Source organism: Physcomitrium patens, chromosome 26, assembly GCF_059467195.1.
Source record: "Physcomitrium patens ecotype Gransden chromosome 26, ASM5946719v1, whole genome shotgun sequence".
In the NCBI taxonomy this organism is placed as follows: domain Eukaryota; kingdom Viridiplantae; phylum Streptophyta; class Bryopsida; order Funariales; family Funariaceae; genus Physcomitrium; species Physcomitrium patens.
In genome coordinates, this window is record NC_143435.1 from 1,925,493 (window position 1) to 1,946,362 (window position 20,870).

A 20,870-nucleotide genomic window follows, 5' to 3' on the forward strand; every position below is an offset into this window, starting at 1 on the left:
AAGCAACAGTCAAACCTAGTTGCCATTAGGTTTAGTCTTCTCCTTGTTCAATTGACTTCTCTATGTATAATTATATATTATGACTATATTTTGCAAATCTATTAGTGCCCAATTGACTTTTCCAATTTGTGTAGGATCCAAGGTTGAATTAACTTAGTAAAATACAATTCAATATACTAGGTATGTGAGTCTTGATCCCTACTTGCTACACACCATAGCTCTCATTTTCTTGAGCTCTTTATAGATGCAATAATAGCTTTAAAAAGTTCAAATAATAATTGCTTTCAAAAGTTTAAAATCCAAAGCATCCACTATCAACCACCCACAAATTGTTGCAAGGATGAATACAAAACCAAATTGAAACAAAAATAAAAACATTTCAAGTCTCTATGGCTTTGTTTTTATTATCCAAATCTCAAAACTCACAACACCATTTCAAAGGTTTTTGGATTTCAATCCTACAACAAAAAATGAGGGAAATTCAATTCTAATGCACTTCATTTGTATAACTAATGATTATTATTTATTATTGAGAGCAAAATTGCACACCTTGCATCAAGTTCATGTGAATGGATTTGTTTTCAAAAACAATGCAACCATGATTTTTTAGATTTAGTTTTCTTTGTGGTTAAAAGAAGAACCAGAATGCAACTGGAGTCCAGAACTACCCCGGAACTTAATGGCCTCCTTCGAGGTATCCAACCGGCATCCATCCGGTTGATAAGACTCATTTTCATCTTTTCTTTTTCATATTTTCCTTTTTTCCTTCATCTTCTTTTCTCTTCTTTTTTTCTTTTTTCCCATATTTTTTTCTACTTTTCTTTTCTTCTTCGACTTTTCTTTTCTCTCTCAATTAATTTTTTTCTATTTACTCTAGTCTATTTTAATTATTTAAAACTATCAATGTTTTTTATTTATTTTTATTTTAATTTATTCTTTCTTTTCTTTCTTTCTTTCTTTTTTTTTTTTTAATTTTTTTTCTTTTTGTCTTCTTTGTGATGTATTTGAATTGAGGATTTCACCTTAACCATTTATTATAATCACAAAAATCAAAGATAATAAAAAACTAATTCTACAACTATCATTTTAATATCTATTTGATTAATAGTTTCTACATTACTCACCATATATTGTAATTTTAAGAACAATAATTGCATTATTTTGTACTAAATATCTAAATGAGTTACTTTTTATGACTCACAAAATTGCAAGGAATTTTGGAGTGACTTATTATTGTGTATGTGAATTGATAGTAGAGAGTTTACTTGACTACTTAGGTGTTTTAAGGAGTTTTAAGAGTGGATTTAATTGAATGAACAAGATCTACAAATCCTAGAATTTACATAATTAATTCACTTGTTGTGAACTAGAATATACTTCCAACTAGTAGAGGTATTTTTTTGCTCACATTTTGGTGTGTTTGCCAAGAAGTTATTTTATAAGTCTTAGGCTTGCTTGGAAAGAAATTGTTTTTATTCTATTGTGTTTTTATTTGTTTTTATCTTGCACTAATACTACCTTTTAGTTTTGTTGTGGGTTGTTGTTTTGAGGAACTTAGAGTTGAAGAAGAAGCTTGAAGGATTTAAAAGGTGAAGTAGAGGAAGACTTAAATACGGATTTAGAATTATCTAGAAATTAGAATCAAGGCAAGGGTCGTCATCAAGAATGAAGCTCTACTTCAATACTGTGAGCTCCTCTTTTCAGAGTTTAATGGCAATCTTAGCCTAAATTTAGGAATTAAGAAGCTCTTTATAACAGTACTGCTGAGGCCGAAAGGGGAAAAAGTATTTGATGTGGCGAACTTGAGTTTCTAGGGACTTTTTTTTGGGCAAAAATTTGACTCGAGGATCCAAGGGGACTGGAGCTCGAGAAGTATTGGAGCAGATAGGAGTCACGGTGCTAAGTAGTAGAAAGAAAGGGAAAAAAAAGAAACGTGACAAGTAGTCATCAATTGCAGAGGATTACTCTTTGTAATCTTCATTTAATTTCTATGAAATTTTAAGTTCATTTCTGGGTTAGAAATGCTTGATGTGCACACATTTAATCGTGGATTGGCCTTGGGGTTGTCCAGGCAGGCAGAACACTCGAGGTTTGTAAGTAAAAAGTAGGCACTAAGATCTCTCGAGAAGAGAGAACTTGGTTAGTCATTTCCGATTAGGATGAACTCTTCTTGTAGCAGAAGTCAAAATCACCACTGCTACAGACTCTATTTTCCAAGCGTGTCCGTAACGCTCTTCTTATCCAACTTCTCCTTCTGATTTTCTTCGTGATTCTTCATGTCCTTCGCTGATTCCTTCATTTGATTTTAGCCATTACAGACCTTCACTTGTTTTGGTGAGGTTTGTCTCGATCGAAGCTTCCCTTCTTTCTGTCCTTCCCTATTTCTGCCGCCGGATCGGATTTGAATGTTGGTCTCGAGGTTCCACTCGTATATCTGGTTTGGTACTTGAGCGTTTGTCTTTGATTGAGTAGCCTTCGTTCTTCTGATCATAATTGCTCATTGTGGCCATGCTCTGGTCAGTGTTTGATTTTTTGGGGCAAGGACTCATTGATTTAGAAATTCCTGAAGGGACTTTCGGGCCCCCTTCACATAGAAAATCCTAACTAAGTTCTCGACTGCATGGGTGTCCTTGAACTTTCACCTCACACTTTTATCGATACTGAGCTACACACTTTAGTAGTAACTATATATAAAAAAAAAAAAAATCCTGCCTAATTATTCTAATCGATTTCAAGAGGAGCCTCAGATAGCCCTCCTCTCAATTGTGAAGCGTCTTTGCAAACACTACACTTCCATATAATATTTCTTCAGCTGGTTGAAATGTACTCTGACTGGAAAAATTTCACCTTCTAAGGTGCCAACTTGAATTGAGCTGTTCTGAAAAACCGCATGGACCATACATGGTCCCAACCAGCAGGTATGGAGCTTACCAAGGAAGTGCACATACCTCGAATTGTAAAATAACACGATGTCACCGACTTGTAGAGTGCTGGGCTTGATCTTATTATGGGACTTCTTCATAAGATATTGTTGATGTGCCATGGGACCATTTTAGCTTTTGTTCAAAATCAATTCACACTTAAAACTCCTTAAATCACTCAAGTGATCAAGCAAATTCTCTATTACCATCTCACATTTATAATAATAAGTCTCATGATAAATTCCATATAATTACAAAATCCAGGCCTAGTCCTTCTGAGCTCAACTTCCCTTATATCGCTAGGGGTGCTTGGATGGTTATTTTTTTATATTGATTGTTGAAAATTACATTGATTTCAAACAACCTACAACTACTTATTAGCCAGTAGCTGCAACAATCCAAGCCTAAACTTTGATTATGTTTTCTCTCAACATTAGGTACTCGTTTCCTAACTAAGGATGTTGGAATCATTCTACTCCCATCTCAAGAACTACTGCAGAGCATTCTCTCACTGTCATCAATCCTAGCTTTAATTTCCTAGCAATATTGAGTCAATATCAGCTGGACCCTCGCCTTGGATGAGCACAAAACAACACCACATGCACCCACCGCAGCATTTTGTCACCGGAAGCAACCGAATCAAGATGAGTGAGAAAACTGCCCTTCAACACACTGGCGTTGCAAAACAGAACTCTAAAACAAAAACAAGGAACACCACTGACGAGTTAAGAGATTTAGCAGTCTAGGGACCTGATTGTACCATGTCTCTGTCAAAATTTAGAAACAAAAGCACCGCCGATGATCATAGGCTTTGCACAAACTAGACCAACCGCCTTCAACAGAACCACCGACGCTTTGTCGCACACCACTTGCTAATGATCCGAACCCCCCTTCAAGAACCTTTGAAGACACTCGATCATAGGAATCTTCTAGCAGAGAGCAACCTCACACTAAGTCTTGATATTTTGCCACCAAAACGCGATTTGAAGCCCGTCCAAGAGACATTAAAAACCAAATTCGGTTGCTAACAATTAAGAAAAGAAATCTACTGCAGCAAATAGATTTGTCGAAGATAAATCGCTCAATTCGACTGCAGCTCTACAGGAACAAGGCTCAGCAATCTCTGATCACAAGGAAACAAAAACGGAACACATTGTCGATGCAGACTTGGCCGTCGCACTTGACTGCTTCTGGTTGCGAGTTTGCCGCCAATCCAGCTAACGCCGAGAACAACGCCACTGCCGCCCAATGTAAGCTACACCGCTGCGAACACCAACTTTGATGAATGCCAAAAAACAGAGCCAAAAAAATAACATCGAAGAAGTGATCTTCCACAGTGCCGACAAAGCATGGGTTGGTACTAGCAGCAACAAAAAGGAGCACAGCTAATCTCTTTCAATACAAATTTTTATAATTATGAATTTATTTCAAGCATGATATTATTATTTAGAAAGTGCTTTAGCACCATGTATATGGATCATAAGAACATTAAGTACTTCATATTGGCATGTATTTTGAATCATTTTCAAGTTTGTTAGAGCATGTCTTTATTAAGATTTGATTTCAAGATTACTTATCAATTTCAAAAATAATAAGATTTATTAAATGTCCTTTTTAGACGTTTTTATCTTGTACCAAAAAAAAAGATGTAGCTTTTAATCAACAAAGAATAATTTTCTTAAAGTTAAAGCATTTTCATCTTCAAACAATGAAATCAACATTAACTATTGACTCAATCTTTCTCAAGCAAGTTCAATTGAGTATGTCCTTTGATCTTCTTATTTATGATATTAAGAAAAATTCTTTCAAGTCTCATGATACTTTTAAGTTTAAATTTAAGAATAATTTAGTTTATTTTGAAGAATGATTATACACTTTAGAAGGCAAAGCACGATTACATATTTTTTAAGCTTAACATAATTTTCTAGCACCCAAATATTTTGGATATTATAAGATTTTGGAGCTAATATTTAAAGATCTTTAATGGCTTCTAATATGGAAGGCAATTAAGGACTTTTTACAATCATGTGACATTTGTTTAAGTTCAAAAATTCCTTGTCATCAACTTTATGAATTTTTTCAGCCATTACCTATTTTAGAACAACCATGGTCTTCTATTTCTATAGATTTTATCACAGATCTTTCAATTTTAAGTTTGTATGATTCTATATTCATGATAATAGATCGTTTTATCAAGATTGTACCTTTTATATTATGTACAAAATCTATCATAAGTAAAAAAAATAGCTAAATATTTTCTTAATAATATCTATTGTTATCATAGATTATCCAAAGATATTATATTAAATAAGAGAACTCAATTTGTATCAAGATTTTAGAAAACCCTTTTAAAGATTCTAAAAGTAGATATAAAGCTTTCTTTGGCTTTTCATTTTTAAATTAATGGATAGAAAGAGTGCTTAAACCAAGTTTTGGAATATAATTTAAGATATATATCAACTTTATAATTTAATTTAATTTTAAATTAATATCTTAATAAAAGAGAGAAATAAAAGAGATAAATAAAAGATCTTAAATGCAAGAGAGAAAAAAATATTATATTATATAAGATCTTATTTTAAAATATTATAAAAAATTATCTTAAAAAATAGGTAATAGTCAAAAAGATAGTGAAATTAAAGAGTAATATTGATGTTTTTTTATCAAATAGGCTTCTACTTACTTTGTAGGACCATAAATAAGGCAAAACAAAGTAAATTGGAAAATAAATTAATATAGAAATGTGTAGGAGGAAATTAAGTGTAGATTTTAATAAAATTTTCTTCAAAAAGCTAAGAATTGATACCTAAAGAGGACTAGTTATCATCTAAGATCAAAATCAAACTTTGAGGCACAAAATTACGTACTTACAATGACTCTAGGATTCTTTGATAAATCAAAGATTAGAATTTGAGAACAGACTTGCAAAGAGATTTTTAGACATTGATTTTTATGTCAATCAAGTTAATATTTAATTTTTGGGAGATTTTCAAAGTTAATAATATTGTCAATTGGTTTAGATTTTAAAAAATAAAACTATATTTACACATTTGAGAGTTTCTTGAATTTTGTCGCATGTGTATGGATAAATTTTGGACAAAGTGTTGGTGTATTAGTTGTAAATGTGTGTGCAAATTTTGAAGTCAATCAAATAGTTAGATCAAAGTATGTAAAGGTTTTTGTGGATTGAAGTCTCAAAAATTGGAGTTTGAAGGTTAGTTAGTCTTTTTAAGATCTTTAGCAATCTATCAATTGGATTGAAAAGATTTTTTTTTGTATAGAGACTAGACTTAATTTTCAATAATTTTGGTAAATTTTGAGAGAAATTCAATAGTTCAAAAAGAAGATATTAGTGCTAGAAGTTCAACATTCAAATTAGAGTAAGACATCAGCCAATACTAAAGCAAATTTTAGGATTTTTTTTCCATTTGGTAAGTGCAATTATCTTAAAAAAATTTGTACTTGTTTTTAAATAAGAGGTTGAAAGATATGCAAATTTTTTAGCAAGATCAACAGTTTAATCAATAGATATTGGAATTCTAATCTACCTTAGAATTAATTTGAATTAATTAGATTTTGGTTAGAATCTGGTTTAGGGTTTAGGATTTGTCTAAGATTTGGTTTAGGATTTAAGATTTTCTTAGAGCTTAAGATTTGTCTAGGATTTGATTTAGGATTTAGGATTTGTCTAAGGTTTGATTTAGAGTTTAGAGTTTATGATTTATCTAAGGTTTGGTTTAGGATTTAAGATTTATTTTTGATTTAGAATTTGTCTAAGATTTGGTTTAGGATTTAGGATTTTAGATTTACTTATGACTTAAGGTTTATTTAAGGTTTAATTTAGGATTTAGGATTTAGGATTTATCTAAGTATGGTTAATTTATTGCAATATCAAGACTAGTTCCACTTGTGATAAATTGGATTATTGTAGGTTTGGACCATTTTCTATTTGTAAACAAATCAATCTTGTTGTTTATTGATTACATCTATCAAAATTTATGAAGATCTATCTTGTATTCCACAGGTTTCTTTTTGAGCCATTGTGATGGTAAATTTTTTCTTTTGTGAGCTCTCAATTATGCTCTAATATTTAAAATTTTATTATTTATTTATTTTATGATAATTGAACATATTAAATTAGGATTTATATAAGTAGAATTTAGTTTTATAGAATTTATAGGATTGCAACCTTTGATGGTATAAATCATAGCTTGGTTCCTTGAGTTAAGTTAATTAGGATCAAAGTGATAAGAGTTAAAAAATTAATACAAAAACTTAATTTTAATAATTTAAAGGTTATTAGTTACTACTATGAAGATTGAATAAAAGCCTATGATTTCACCTATAATCATTTCATATGATTTAAAGTGAATTAGAATTATAATTTTTTTAAAAGATCTAATAAAGTTCAGTAACGATAGTTCTAAAATTTCCTCCAAATTCAACAAATTCAAGTGGCACAGTAGTTCTTTTAATTAATAGAAGTTTTTTTAATGTGATGGTGGCATTGGATTCACCCTGTGGAGTGAAAAAAAACAAGATCAACACTCTCTCCTTCAAAATATTAGTAAAGCAATGAAATTCTCATTTTGAAGAATTTTACAAGAATGGCCAAAATCTTTATAGGTAAAAATATTTATAAAAATTGTAATTAAACATGGATTGAAGCATGTGGGTAGTAACTTTAGCATAAATAGGTGTTTTGAATACATTGGTGAAGTTAGATTTACCAAAAAGTGTTTTCTTGATCACTTATAAGAACCATTAGCCTTAGAAACAAAATTAGCTCTTAGATGAATGAAGGCTATAGATCTATGTTATAGATCTTAGAAATCAAAGGTGAAAATATGGCCACCATTCTTTAAAAAACAACATTAAAATTAAACTTTTTACTACCTTTCAATCATTTATCCTTATTTTTCTACTACATCTTTCTACTAGACTTTTCTATAATAACATCCATATTTTTATTTTTCACTACATAATCATATTACAACACTAAAACATCAATCAAATTGCTCAAACCTAGCTTCTTAGTAATGTGCAATGGAGTAAGAGCACAAAGAGCACAAATGTAGTGACTGTGAGATGTAGACCAACTTGACTAGAAGAATAGCAATGACATGATCTCAGTGAGACACACGACCCGAGTAGATTGGGAGCATCTACAGTTTCTCGCCGCTTGAAGCGACATAGTTGTCGACCATACTCCTTGACTTCACGATCTCTCTATCTAATACTAAGCCGCTGCTCGAGCTAACACCGTCGACACTTCTACTTGCATTGATTTCATCTGCCAATTGAAATCAAACAAGCATTGAAGGACGCCTTTCAGATCTCATCTCAATTGCACGACTCAGTCAATCCTCCACCGCACCTCCTCGCAGTCAGATATCCACAAGAAACCAATAGAACCACAAGAAGAACCCCCTGATCACACTGGATTTTGGGGCTCCATATTAATCACACAAAGAACAAGGTGCTGCACCACAGCACCTCAACTGAACAAAGAGCAAAATAAAATGACCGCCGCCATCGTGATTTGAGTAAGAACAATTAACCAGCACCGCAATGGTTCGTAACAAAAAAACAAGAGCACGAATGGATCACATGAGGAATTTAGACGTCACAACGACTCAACCATCAGTGGAACACCAATAAGAAGGCTTGGGCCGCACTACTGCCGCTGTCCACGATCGACCAAGAAAATACAATCTAGATACATCACTGAACCTCTGAGCTCCATGTTGATCACAAGAAGAAGAAGAAGAAGAAGAAGAACGCCTTCCGCACACCATTCTGCCATAAGAGGAATCCGTGGTCTACACCGCAACCTCCAACAAAAAGAAACACAAGGAAAAAACCACTTCAAATGGCCAACGGCCTTTGTTGTCAAACTACACCAAACAGGAGCTTACACTTATCACCAAAAAACCAGGATGCTGCACCGCAATACCTCAATTGAATCAAAAACAACTCACAGCTACACACGCACGTCGAAAAAACTCAAAAGAAAAAACTCTATCCCGATCGGAACCAAAATCCACACACAAAACACCACAAAAAACAAAGAAAGAGAGACGGGGATCTGAGGCAGTCTAGACCCTTATTGGCAATGAGGCCCCAAGGTTCAAGGGGAGCCTCTCGCCTTTTCTTTCATCTTTTCTTCTTCTCCTTTTCCTTGTCCTTTTTTCTTTTTTCCCCTTTTTTTTTTTTTTTTTTTTTTTTTCTTCTCTACTCTTTTTTTCAGTTTTTCCTTTCTTTCTACTCCTTCCTTCTGCTTTTCTTTTCTCTCCCTACTCTCAATCTTTCCTTCTTTTTTTTTTTTTTCTTTATTTTTATTTTTTTTTTCTATTCTATTATTTTTCTTCTATTTTATCCTTGGTAATTTTTTACTAAATACACAAGTAAGTCGATTTGGTGACTCACAAATTTTCAACTTGCATTTATGGTAGCCCGTATAAAGTATATGAAGTGTAAATAAAAATTATATTTATAAGTTTGAATTCTTGTCAACCTAGCTAAATTTTTCTAAGTTGACAATACTAATATATTAGAAGCTAGAACTCCCAAAAAATCAACAATTCTAAATACAATTGTTGAAATGATCTTAAAAGAGAATTCATCTACTAGGATTTCTTAGTATTTCTTCACTATTTGTTCCATTTTAGAATCTTTAGATTTCTTAGTAAATCTTAACTATTCGTTCCATTTTAGAATCTTTAGTGCCTTCAATTGTTACTTAGATTCTTCAAAAGATTACTGCAAGTGGGTGAGGATAATTATATGTTTTGCAATTTGTACTGATCAATTATTTAAAAAAAAAAAAAAAAAAAAAAAAACACATAAAACTGATTTTATTTAGATTGTTAATAAAAATTGAACCTTGGTCACCAAGTCCGGGTCAGGCTCCGAGATTCGACACCGGACTACAATTGGTGTTGTCAATCTCTACGTTAGTGGTGGGCTGGATGCGACCCTGCAGTCTGGACTGGTAGGCTCCGATTGCGACGGAAAGGGCTTTGTCGCCGTTTGGTTGTCTAGGTTGATGCGTCACAGCGGACAGAGCGGACAGCGGCGGAGACCGACGGTACCGTGCGAGATGTGGAAGCTCGGTTTGTTTTTCTGGATCAATACAAGGCTCAGACGACGCCAATGGGAACTGTTTAGTGAATGCTTCAGTTCTGTCGTCGTTGCCCATGCTGGAGCGTGCTCGGCACTGTGCTTGCCATGTTCATGTGACCTTTTTTTCGAGGCTTTTCTGTTGGTATGTAGATGGTGCTCAGCAGATGATTTTTACATGGACGTTGGCTCTAGCTCGGACTCTGAAAATGAGGTTAAAGACTTCCACAATCGAGGTGAATGCAAGGCCTTCAGGATACCGAATATTATGTTGGAGACAACTCCGACCGCAAGTTCATCTTCTTCGACTAAAAATGGCTAACGAAACTATTGACACAGTAGTGCGTCTCTTGCATTCACGTTCTGTACAAAATCTAGTACTTTATGTAGATCATCCGGATGGATCGATCTGTTCAGTCTATTAGTTCGCCATTGCATTACGCAACGCTGGGGTCTGTCAGGGGCCAACTTTTTGGATTAGGACTAAACTTTCATGGTTACGGGTCAAGACTTTTCACGCGTCTGGGATGCGTGGATTCTTGGAAAAGGCTGTCTTTCGAATATTGTGATCATTGTGAGTTTTCTCCAGTTCCATTCACGCGTTTTAGTGCGAAGATTACGCATCAATATGAGTCTATTTTATTGGGGACTTCGAGTTCGACAAGCTTTGAATCCTAAAACCTGCCGAGGCTGTGAACTTCAGGAACATGGCGGAATGCGCAGTACTGGAAAGATGGTGCCGCACAGGGAGGAGAGAAGTGCGAGCCTGTAATGAAAGTTAGGTTTTCCCTTCGCTGATCCGCCATTAATGGGTACCTCAAATAAGTGATGCAACAGGTGAATAAACTGACAATGAACCCAGAAGGCGACTTCTAGGGGTACAAAGCATGTGTCAGTCAGTGAGGTACGCAGACCCACATCTTACGTTCTTTTATGTCGTTGTTGTTCAGGGTAATGGTTCGGTCCTATGGTGCCAATTGTTTCATTTTATCTTATTTTATTTTTGTCTTGTATGTCAAACGTAAATTGTGAAATGATTTGATTTCATTCATGCTGTTGAAGGTGAGTGTATTTGTTGATTCACCCCCTTCTCAAGGTAACGCTGCACGGAACACCCGGAAACAGTACAGGTGTACAGAGCTTTCCACTATGCTGATTCTTATTGATTTGTTTATTTATTTATTTTCTTCTATTTTGAATAAGCACATACTGTGGTCGGAAAAGATGGAATCAGGTGATGAACGAATTCTATTTGCGGTAAACCGTTTTGTAAAACTATTTCCATCCTTGCCTTCTCAACGGATGCAAACTTTACATTTGTATCCATTTACAGCCACAGGGTCAAAACACATTTTACTTAACTACGGGATTATCAAGAGTTTCGAGTGGGCTGCAGCGGCCGACCTTCCTTCCGGGATCATCGAGGAGTTTGTGAAAGAGCACTAGGTGCAGGCGCCACAGCAAATGGAAACCTCCCAAGGTGACCATACTGAAAGATGGCTCATAAATTCTACTCTATCTCAACGTCCTGTCCTCGCAGGGTTTCAACGAAGTCGAATGCAACGAGAGCGATCGGTGAACTGGTTTGATTTAATGGCACAGCTTTGGCAGATTCATAGCCGTGGGATGACAGTTGACATGGTGCAGATTTCCCTAATCTCGCATCCCACACAATACTGCCTGGCACGTGTGTGGTGGCCAAGAGCTTTTGCAGCGTGGAGTAAGCCCTACGAGGGGATTAGGGTGGGTTGATGACGGCATTGAATGGTGGAAACACGTGGGGCCTGACAGAAAGGAGGAGGATGAGGATGAGGAGCCAAAACCATGATGGGAGGGGTCATTGACGGAGTCAGTCCCGCGTTGATGGCGCTTGTGGTCGGCATCCTTGGAAGTAATAGTTGGCTTGTGTGTATTGAGTGTGGCGATGCTATCTACTCACTTACCCATGCTGTTGTGTTTTTTTCTTCATCTTCTTCTATGATTGTTCGTTCGACTTAAACTCGATGCACGTGGGAGGGGTGGGGATTCCTCTGCACTGCAGTGTCCATGTAAGAATTTGCGCACATGAGTGTGCATGCTGTCAATCCACTAGCGCAAAAGAAATTTTCCCCAGCTCAGCGATCCATGTATACGGAGGGCTGTAGGCAGGGCGCATAGAACCTTCGTCAACACCTCCTGTAGATCCACATGAATGGTGTTCACTGAGAGAAAAGCCTTTTCAGCCATGGATTCGACGACATTGTTGGATCCCACACATTGAAGAGGGAACCTGAATTCATGGGCGGGGGGATGTTACACTGACCCTTGAAGTGGCCTCTGTTTTCTTCCCTCGTCCGAATTTTAGGGTTTGTCCTGAGTACTTAGATAACAGCGAATGCCAACTAGTGTAAGGGGAGATCCTTATCAACTGAGAGACCAAGTTGACAACAATATGTTCTGACAGGCTCTCTGATTGAAGGGTGGACAGTAGTGATGAGCTTCGACGACATGTCATGCGAAGAGGACTTGGCTGCTGCGTATGAGGTGCAGTAAAAGCGCGGTGAGTGGACTGATCGTCCCGCATTCAAGACGTGGACTCTATGGAGGCTTTAGAGCTCTAGGCACTGAGGTACTTGCTCAATGATCTGCAACAGTTGCACAGCTTGATGTGACGATTCTGCAGGATTCATTCTGCAGGGCGATTCATTCTAACACTAGTTGCTGTTGTTGTTTGGTGGTGGTTGTGGTGGTGGTATTGTGGGCCAGTGAAGACTGAGGAGAACTGAGCGTGTGTGATGAGTCTATCGAACCAGATCCGATTCTATTGTGAATGCAAAAGCACAACCAAATGGTCCGGGAACCCCAGCTCTGATGAAGATTCCAACATACCCAGGGACGATAGATTCATGTGATCCTCACATCAGCCTCAATCACAGAAGAACATACAAAAAAGCCATAAGGCAAAACAAACAAAACACAATACAACAAGAAACAAACAAAAACATAAAATAAATGATAAAATTATATAATAAAACAAACAAACAACCACAGAACCAATAAAGGGATGCAAATGGATATTCTATCATATTCAAGTACCTGCGGTGAGAGCCTTCAAAGCACATCCTTATCTAATTGGTCACATGAAAGACCACTTCAAGTTGTTTTAATTGATGCATAAATTATGATACTGAATAATTTAAATACTTAATAGCTTGTAATTTTGAATACTTGTTAGCTAGCACACTGTAAATGTTTTTGCAAGCTAAAAAATATTTGAAAAATTGTATACATCGTGTCATGTATTAACATTTTTTGTAATTATTGCACACTCAAAATGTAGTAGTGTAATCTTAAAGATTATCATGTTCTTTTTAATTCATAACAATTCCAATCATCATTGACGTTTAATCTGAAAAACTGTAACAACACTAATTTAGAATTATTCTTGTAAAAGTACACAACCATCTAGAATATTTAACATTTAACCAGTTAGCAAGCAATATTTTCTTAGAAGCCAATTTCATATCTCTTGAAATTAAATCCACGCAATTCACATTCAAAGCAATAGAAATAAAGATCACGACGTCATCCATACCAATACAATAGATGGATAGAGTTTTTGTAATGCTAAATTTCAGGCTTTCCAACTTTGTCTTTTGTGATTTCAGATTTCGGCAAAAATGAACATTCTGACTAGTGTTGTCGTTGAAGGCGTGAGATGGGCCTGATTCCACCACAGTGCTCCCCCCGATCAAAGCAAATATACATCTATATATAATTGTGTTTGAATTTGTGATTTTTTCTTCCTCGTTATTTATTTGTTTATATTTGTGTCTACTGCATTTATCATCATTTGCTCCGATACAGATGCATGCAGTAATTGATCACTGCTAGCAATGCTGCAGATTCCGTGTAGACACGAGATGGCCAGGTCAGGTGACTCTGCCGGATTTGATTCCTGAATCGTCCGGGCTCGTCATCATCCACTGCTTCAGTCCAATTTAGAACCATCTGAAAGAACACCGCAGGAATGTTGCACTTGTGAAGATCTAATGTGGGTCAGTTTACTGCTGTTGATGGAGGGGGGATTCGCCAAGTGAAGCGGCAACAGTAGACGTCTGATGCGAAGCTTATAATCAAGATGAGCCAATGTATCCATTCAAGTTGCGCCTTGTTTCTCTATATGGCCATCAGTCAAAATATAATGGTCCTAGGGAATTAAAAGAAAGAGAGTGAGTGAGGATGACTTAGTATTGGGACTGACTTTTAAAAGTACTAGACTTTAAGCCTTTCTTAGAACTGCATAAGCCATGAAGAGTTATAGCCTCCGTTTGCCCTTGTAAAAACGACTTTAATCTTGAAGAGTACTTTTTAGCGTGTCATACTCCAGTTTATTTCCAAACAGAGATGAGTGAAAATGTAGTAAAGAACTCTTCAAGAGAGGAGCAATTTCCAACTTTACAAGGTCTGCGTCGTTAAGTTCTTCAGCGTTAAAAATCCCTAGGACGCGGACAAGTGATATTTCTAGATGAGTCAGAGACGACGGATTAGCTGAACAGGCTTGTGAAGTTGAGCAGACAAGCGTGCTCTTCGACTGTGTTTTGGTTGAGAAGGTGAATGGAGTATTGAGAGAGGTAAGGGGTTCAAGGATGTGGGTACTAGGTATTATGATGATGAATAATTTACGATTTGATCATTACGATGGATTTATGATCAAGGTCGCCGGAGCAACCGCAGCAACCTCAGATAATACCTCAGATAATGCCATCTCTGGATTAATGTTATGCTAAGCTACACTCTATCAGGTCCCTGCATCCTCACAACTCATCCTGAAGCAGACGGATTTTTCATTTGATTAAATCCTCCCCCTGGTTGTCACTGCTTCCAAATTGACCCAGCAACTTATTTATAATATTCAGGGGCTTTGTCAACCTGAACAGCTTCTGCCAGTATGTGGATTCACCATGAAATTGATGAACACCGTACTCAATCTGCAATTAGTTAATCAACCCCTTCTCTAGATCTTATATTGTTACATTACGTGACCCGATAAGAGGTCAGATCTGATCGAGAACGGCAGCCATTCGTTGCAGTTCCTGTGACATGGGTGCCACGGAATCGAACATGGCATCTTGCCCTCCATGACTTGCGTGCATCTGCCAGTTCATGCAATGCGAGGTGAGCGTGAACTGCACATTGCCAGACGAACCATTCCCCAGTGGATGGTCCATTTGGGACTGGCTCAGCTGGTCTGCATGATTCTGACGAGGATTGTGCTCGTGATGTTGAACTGGTGCATTTCTCGCCGAGGCAGGCAACTGATCAATGCAATGGTTCTGCCCCTGCGTTGGCAGCAACGCACACCATTTCATGACTGTATCGCAATCCGAAGGTTCGTGATTTGAGGAGAAGCGACTCCTAGTGGATGGCTCTTCTGTCGTCTGAGCTGAAAGACTACAAGATTTGAGGGCGCTTGGCGAGGGATCGGTATCAGCACTTGACCAGGGTTGGTTGCCACCAGTCTCCTGGAACATGAGATGACTGCCAGGGGGACTAATACCCGTCTCATTGCTGGTGCTGCTACTGCTCGGTTCACTGCCATTGTGCCCCTCCCACCGAAACGGTCGCTGAACGCGAGCATTGCCGACGTTCACGGCATCTTCATGAGCTGGTCCCGCCCCCGACCGCAGCTGCAGATTTGCAGTGATAGAGCTCAAGTCTCCTGGGTCCTGCAACAAATCCTGGAAGCTCCCACCGTGGTAGTCATGGGATGTTCCAGATGAATTCGGAGCGAAGGGACCCAGCCGCATCTCAATCTCGGGAGCTCCATGCTGGGCATGCACAGGAAATGGGTCACTGCCCCCACCTCCGGGTTCGGAAGAGGACACAGCTCCCGATTGCAACAGCCAGAAGACGGGGTTGAAAGCTGGCGGTACCAGTGTGGAAGGCTGATGGATGGGCTTCGGCCCATTGTCATCCCGATCGAGGCTACCAGTCAGGTGCGGCATCCACGAAGGCGCCTTCGGAGGCAGCCCCCGGCTGTGCTTCCCGGTCATCATGAGCCGCTCAAGAAGATTGTCGGTAGACAACCCGTTCCCCTGTAGCTGGTTGAAGCCCATGAAATGTCTATCTCTAGGGGGCTGCTGGTGGATAAGACTTCTGGTTGGATTGTACATCACCTCTTCCATGGGGATGAAGGGGTTGTGGGAAGCTTGCGGGTGGAATAGCGACTGCGCTTTGAACTCGCTATTGGTGAACCTGACAAACCCCGTGGAGCTACCGGTGATGACGTGCGAGTTCGAGGAGGTTGATCTGTGGCATTCGCTTTTGGGGTTGATCTCGCTAGAGGAACTCTCACCGAGGAACGCCGATGAGTCTGAGCCAACCAGCTTGTGTGTGCTAGGGTCGATGCCGATGTTGCGAAGCTTCTTCTTGATACAGGAGTTCCAGAAGTTTTTGATTTCGTTGTCGGTGCGGCCTGGTAACTGAGTTGCAATCTGAGACCACCTGCATGCAAGGGGATCAATTGCTGCATTAGCCCAACTAGCAGGGGGGGGGGGGGGGGGGGGATAGCTTATTACCAACATGTGACCTTATCGTGTCTCAGTGGGTGAAAAAATCTCTATTCATGCAGTCCTAGAGTGAGCTTCGTCCCTATTCATGCGTAACTCGATAACAAATTAGCCAAAATCCCTCAAAGGTGGAGTCAACATACGTGCATTTCCCTCTCTTTCTTTCTTTCCTTCTTTCTCTCTCCCTATATATGTATATAAGAACATATATGGTAGTGTTGGGGTGATCGAGATTCGTTAGGTCAAGCAGGAGATGTGGGTGAAAGGTGAATTAAGGTGTCGAGACTGAGACCTGTTACCAAGAACAGCATGTAAGTCGATGATCAAATTCTCTTCTGCCGCTGAAAACACTCCTCGTTTCAAATCCGGTCGGAGATAATTTATCCACCGCAGTCTGCAGCTCTTTCCACACCGTTGAAGACCTGTTACAGCAATTGTGTGTGATCGACGAAATAGACATTAGTTTTTTTAAATTCAATGTATAAAAATAGTAAACTGATTGGCAATCAAGAAAACTTTCTGGGGAAAGTGTAAACGGCCTTCGGAAAATCCAGCCTCTTGGCTCATTTGAAAAATAAATTACATCAGATAAATGATTTATAGCGCTATGAACAAAGTATTGCAGCCATGCAGTACGTATTATACGAGGACAGGCCTGGTAACCTCTGTCGAGGTTCTTGAAACAGAAAAGAAATAGAAAAAATTAATCAATCAATGCAGCTCTCAAAGCTTCTGGTAATTTAAGCGATGGGAGCTTCTGGTTGTTAACGCAATGTATTCCTTGCATGATTCCGAATGCCTGTTCTAGAGTATTTATCCTCCGACACAATTCCACAAGAGTAACCTGTGCAGGCAGTGTTCACGACTGGCAACGCGTTACCCAAGTCGAGCCTTGCCGCAAATGCGAAATGCGCTGGATTCTTGCTCGGAGATGAATAGCCAAAAGTTTCTCGTCTAGCATGCAATTCTACAGAGTGATTTAGCTCCACCGAAGAAAGGAAATTGTTCCTTAGGAACACGAACAGGTCGTCAAGAACGACCGGCCCGAAGCAGGAAGGGGAGTTTACTTTCTTAGGCTCGACTATTGGAAGCTCCAACTTAGGTATATCGACAATTTATGCTGTTTTTGTGTCAACAGCACAAGTTTACAGTAATTTCGTTTGCGTGGCAACAATTATCAATGATCCATTTTACAATCTTTTCGGGAGTATGTCACGCCGATGATCAGCCTATGCAAGTTCTTTCCATCAATTCCTTTCTCGTTATTGGTGGAGGAAACTAAGGTCAATGCTTCAGGACATGAAATTGACCGAAGAACCGAAAGAAGGAAATGAATTACAGATGGCTCATATCGTCATACTAACAAAGACATCGTAACAGGTCATTAACATGCCCAGAAGAGGTGAGGTCGATGACAGTGAAAGTTTAACGGCGAGATTTTAGCTAGAATTCATCGAGGAGATGGCGGTGCGGCCACTCCATTGATCATGTAGACGGCTGAGTAGCCTAGTTTAGGGATGAACTCACCAGCTTGTTTTGGGACGACGCTCCAGCAGCCATGGCCATGCTTGGTTACGTAGCGCACCAGTTTCTCATCTTCTTCAGGAGACCAGAGCCCCTTCTTCAGTTTTTGTTTGTGACAACACGAATGACGGCCCATGATCCTTATATCTCCTACCCCTGTTGATCTCCAGCTCGTCTACCTTTCTTAATATCTAATTCTTCTTGTGTCATCAGGTCTCTATAGCAGCGCCTCCACAATCGCTAAGAATTGATTTCCTGTTGGACAACAGAATCAGCACTGCGGCTTCGCAACTAGACTTCTAACTATTTATTGAGCACTTCTACATTAGGATCAATTATATCGACTTGAGCTGCTGATAAATGGCATGAATTCGCACTCCCGTAGTCTTGAGCTAGGGTCTAACTGCACTCCAACGATGCCGGTAGCGCTGAAATGCGACTAGAGCATCCGAACCCAAAACTCAATTCGCTTGACTACCACGGCCGGCGACCGTCACGAGATTCTGAACTCGTCTGGAAACACCTGCGATTCAACTCAAGAAATGATCTTCCTCGAACTAGATGATCACTATTTTTAAGTTGCACTCTACAACCTACGTACCATAGAAGCCCGACTCCACGGCATCTATCATGCGCAACTTGATATAACCCTTAGACGATGGGCAGGAGCCACGACGTTCCTGTATGTTCAGAACCGATCAGACTAGCGAGACTGCAACGCAAAATCTCCTCTGAACTCAACAGTAGCAGTGCCTATGTCATGAACCACCCGAACCAGATGCACACGCCACCTCCTCCGAAACACTTAATCAGTGCTAATTAAGCTAACCCTGGAGTTACAAGAACCTAGAAGAGCCCAGAAGGCCAATTCTTGATGATCTCTGAGAGTTTATGGAGCAAGATTTCGCAGGTACTCCTACTGTTTCCGAGAGACAATGATGTCATGGCATAGAGCAGCAGAGAAATAAAACCATAACCAAATTCCCCTTCCATTCCATTCTTCTCAATTTATGTTTATCGTCTAGCTGGAAGATCGTAAAGGGAGTCGCCACTCATGATCACCTCCTGTGGGCAAGTCCTTCCAGTAATGGTTCCCTTTCCGACCGGCTAGCAGCTGGACCCATTGCCTGAATGGGCTCCGAAAGAGAATGCATGAAGCTCTTCAAGGCAAGGATTTGAATTACTCTCTCTCTCTCTCTCTCTCTCTCTCTCTCTGTTTCCCTGTCGGAGGCATTATGCGCTCAAGCGCTGGTGGTTCCGATCACGTCATGAAACCCTGAGGTTGATCGAGACGCGCATGCGAGAGAATATGTCCTCTCTGAAGCAGTCGCACGCGATCCGCCTTGAATAGGATTGTAAATGGGAGAAGAAACTTAACCAGAGTGGGACCGGGAGCCCAAGGTTTAGCATGTGTATGCAGGCTGACTTGGTGAAGACCGTGGCCGATCTCTATTTGTGACAGCTTTCGCCCCGGCCCGCTTCGCTCACTTAATTAGAGGCATCCGAGCTTTCTGGCGCTTCGAAAACGACGTCTTCGACTGTGCGCCGGAGAAATCCCGCGAAAATCTTCACTGAACGAGGTGACATTGTTTCGGAGCACTCAGATGAGTCACAACGGAATCCGAACCTGCCAAATTACTTCGATTGGTATTCTTCTTTGTATTTCCTTTATTTTTCTTTTCATTTTTTTGCTATTTGTCTCACTCGATCAATGTAGTCCCCGGAAAAGTGCCGTTTGGCTTCATAACGAGGTAGCAGCAAGCTGATGATTCCATGGATGGTACTCTCTGACCCCTTTCCAATGATCCCGAGCATGAGCAGACAGGTCTTGTCTCCCGGGATGCACGTTTTCGATCAGTCGATCGCCCGCAGTAAAGCCAAGCTTAAGTCGACCTCCTTGACACACAGGTTAATTTTTCATCAACTGGTACGACCTTAAATAACCACGACCAAACACTCACACTCTGCAAAACTGTATCATGCCGACCGTTTCCAAGATGGTGAATTATGCCTGCGAACTGGTGTTGGAATCAGAATCGTCGGGCACCACCCTGCAACCTGGACATGATGAGCCCGGTACACTGTGGACCGCAGCAGCATCAATTGGAACCTCTACACAGAACCGTCGTCGTCGTCGTCGCCCCGAGGTGCTCATGGGCCAGCCAAAAACACAAGTCCGGAGCCGGTATTTTACTTTACGTTGACAATGTTCATCAGGTCTTCCAGCTCTCCACACTCTTTCCTCCTCTCGCAATCTCTGCACCTCTGGACCCCACTCTGCATGATTGCCAAGGCCCTTGCAAAGCCTTATACACGCGCTGAGTCGATCGACCAGCTGCAGGCCAACATCCGTTGCCAGGCGGAGTACAGACAGCATTACCCACCCTACCCAGCAGCCGGGTTAAGTCAAGCTTTCCCAAACCCCTTAGTACTGCAGTCCACTGGAGGTAAAAAGACGATAAGCGATTAAAATCCAACTAAATAAAAATAACCTACCTGGTTAGTCTGATAAGGCGAAGTGGCTCATGAATAAGCGGACAATCTGACAACTTGCCAACGAAGCAACTCCAAGCGGGGGCGGGAGTGAGGTGTTAGACTAGCAGTACGACTATTACTACTACTGGTATGAGTAGGATGGAGCTCGATCGATCTTGTGGCAGTTGCGACAGAGGCACCGTCTGTACAGACGGGTACGAGGAGGAAAAGGGGATATGAATTCAATACAGCAGTAGACGATCATATCATACACATA

General features: G+C 39.5%; 1 protein-coding gene across 1 annotated transcript; it reads right to left on the reverse strand.

The window, feature by feature from the left end:
• Window positions 1-14,442: 14,442 nt before the first annotated feature.
• On the reverse strand, window positions 14,443-20,355 carry LOC112277813 (uncharacterized). The gene is made up of 3 exons (XM_024510558.3): window positions 18,122-20,355; window positions 16,887-17,016; window positions 14,443-16,529 (listed from the first exon to the last, which is right to left on the reverse strand). The coding sequence occupies exons 1-3, from the start codon at window positions 18,252-18,254 to the stop codon at window positions 15,080-15,082; spliced, it is 1,713 nt and encodes a 570-aa protein (XP_024366326.1). The 5' UTR covers window positions 18,255-20,355; the 3' UTR covers window positions 14,443-15,079.
• Window positions 20,356-20,870: the final 515 nt, after the last annotated feature.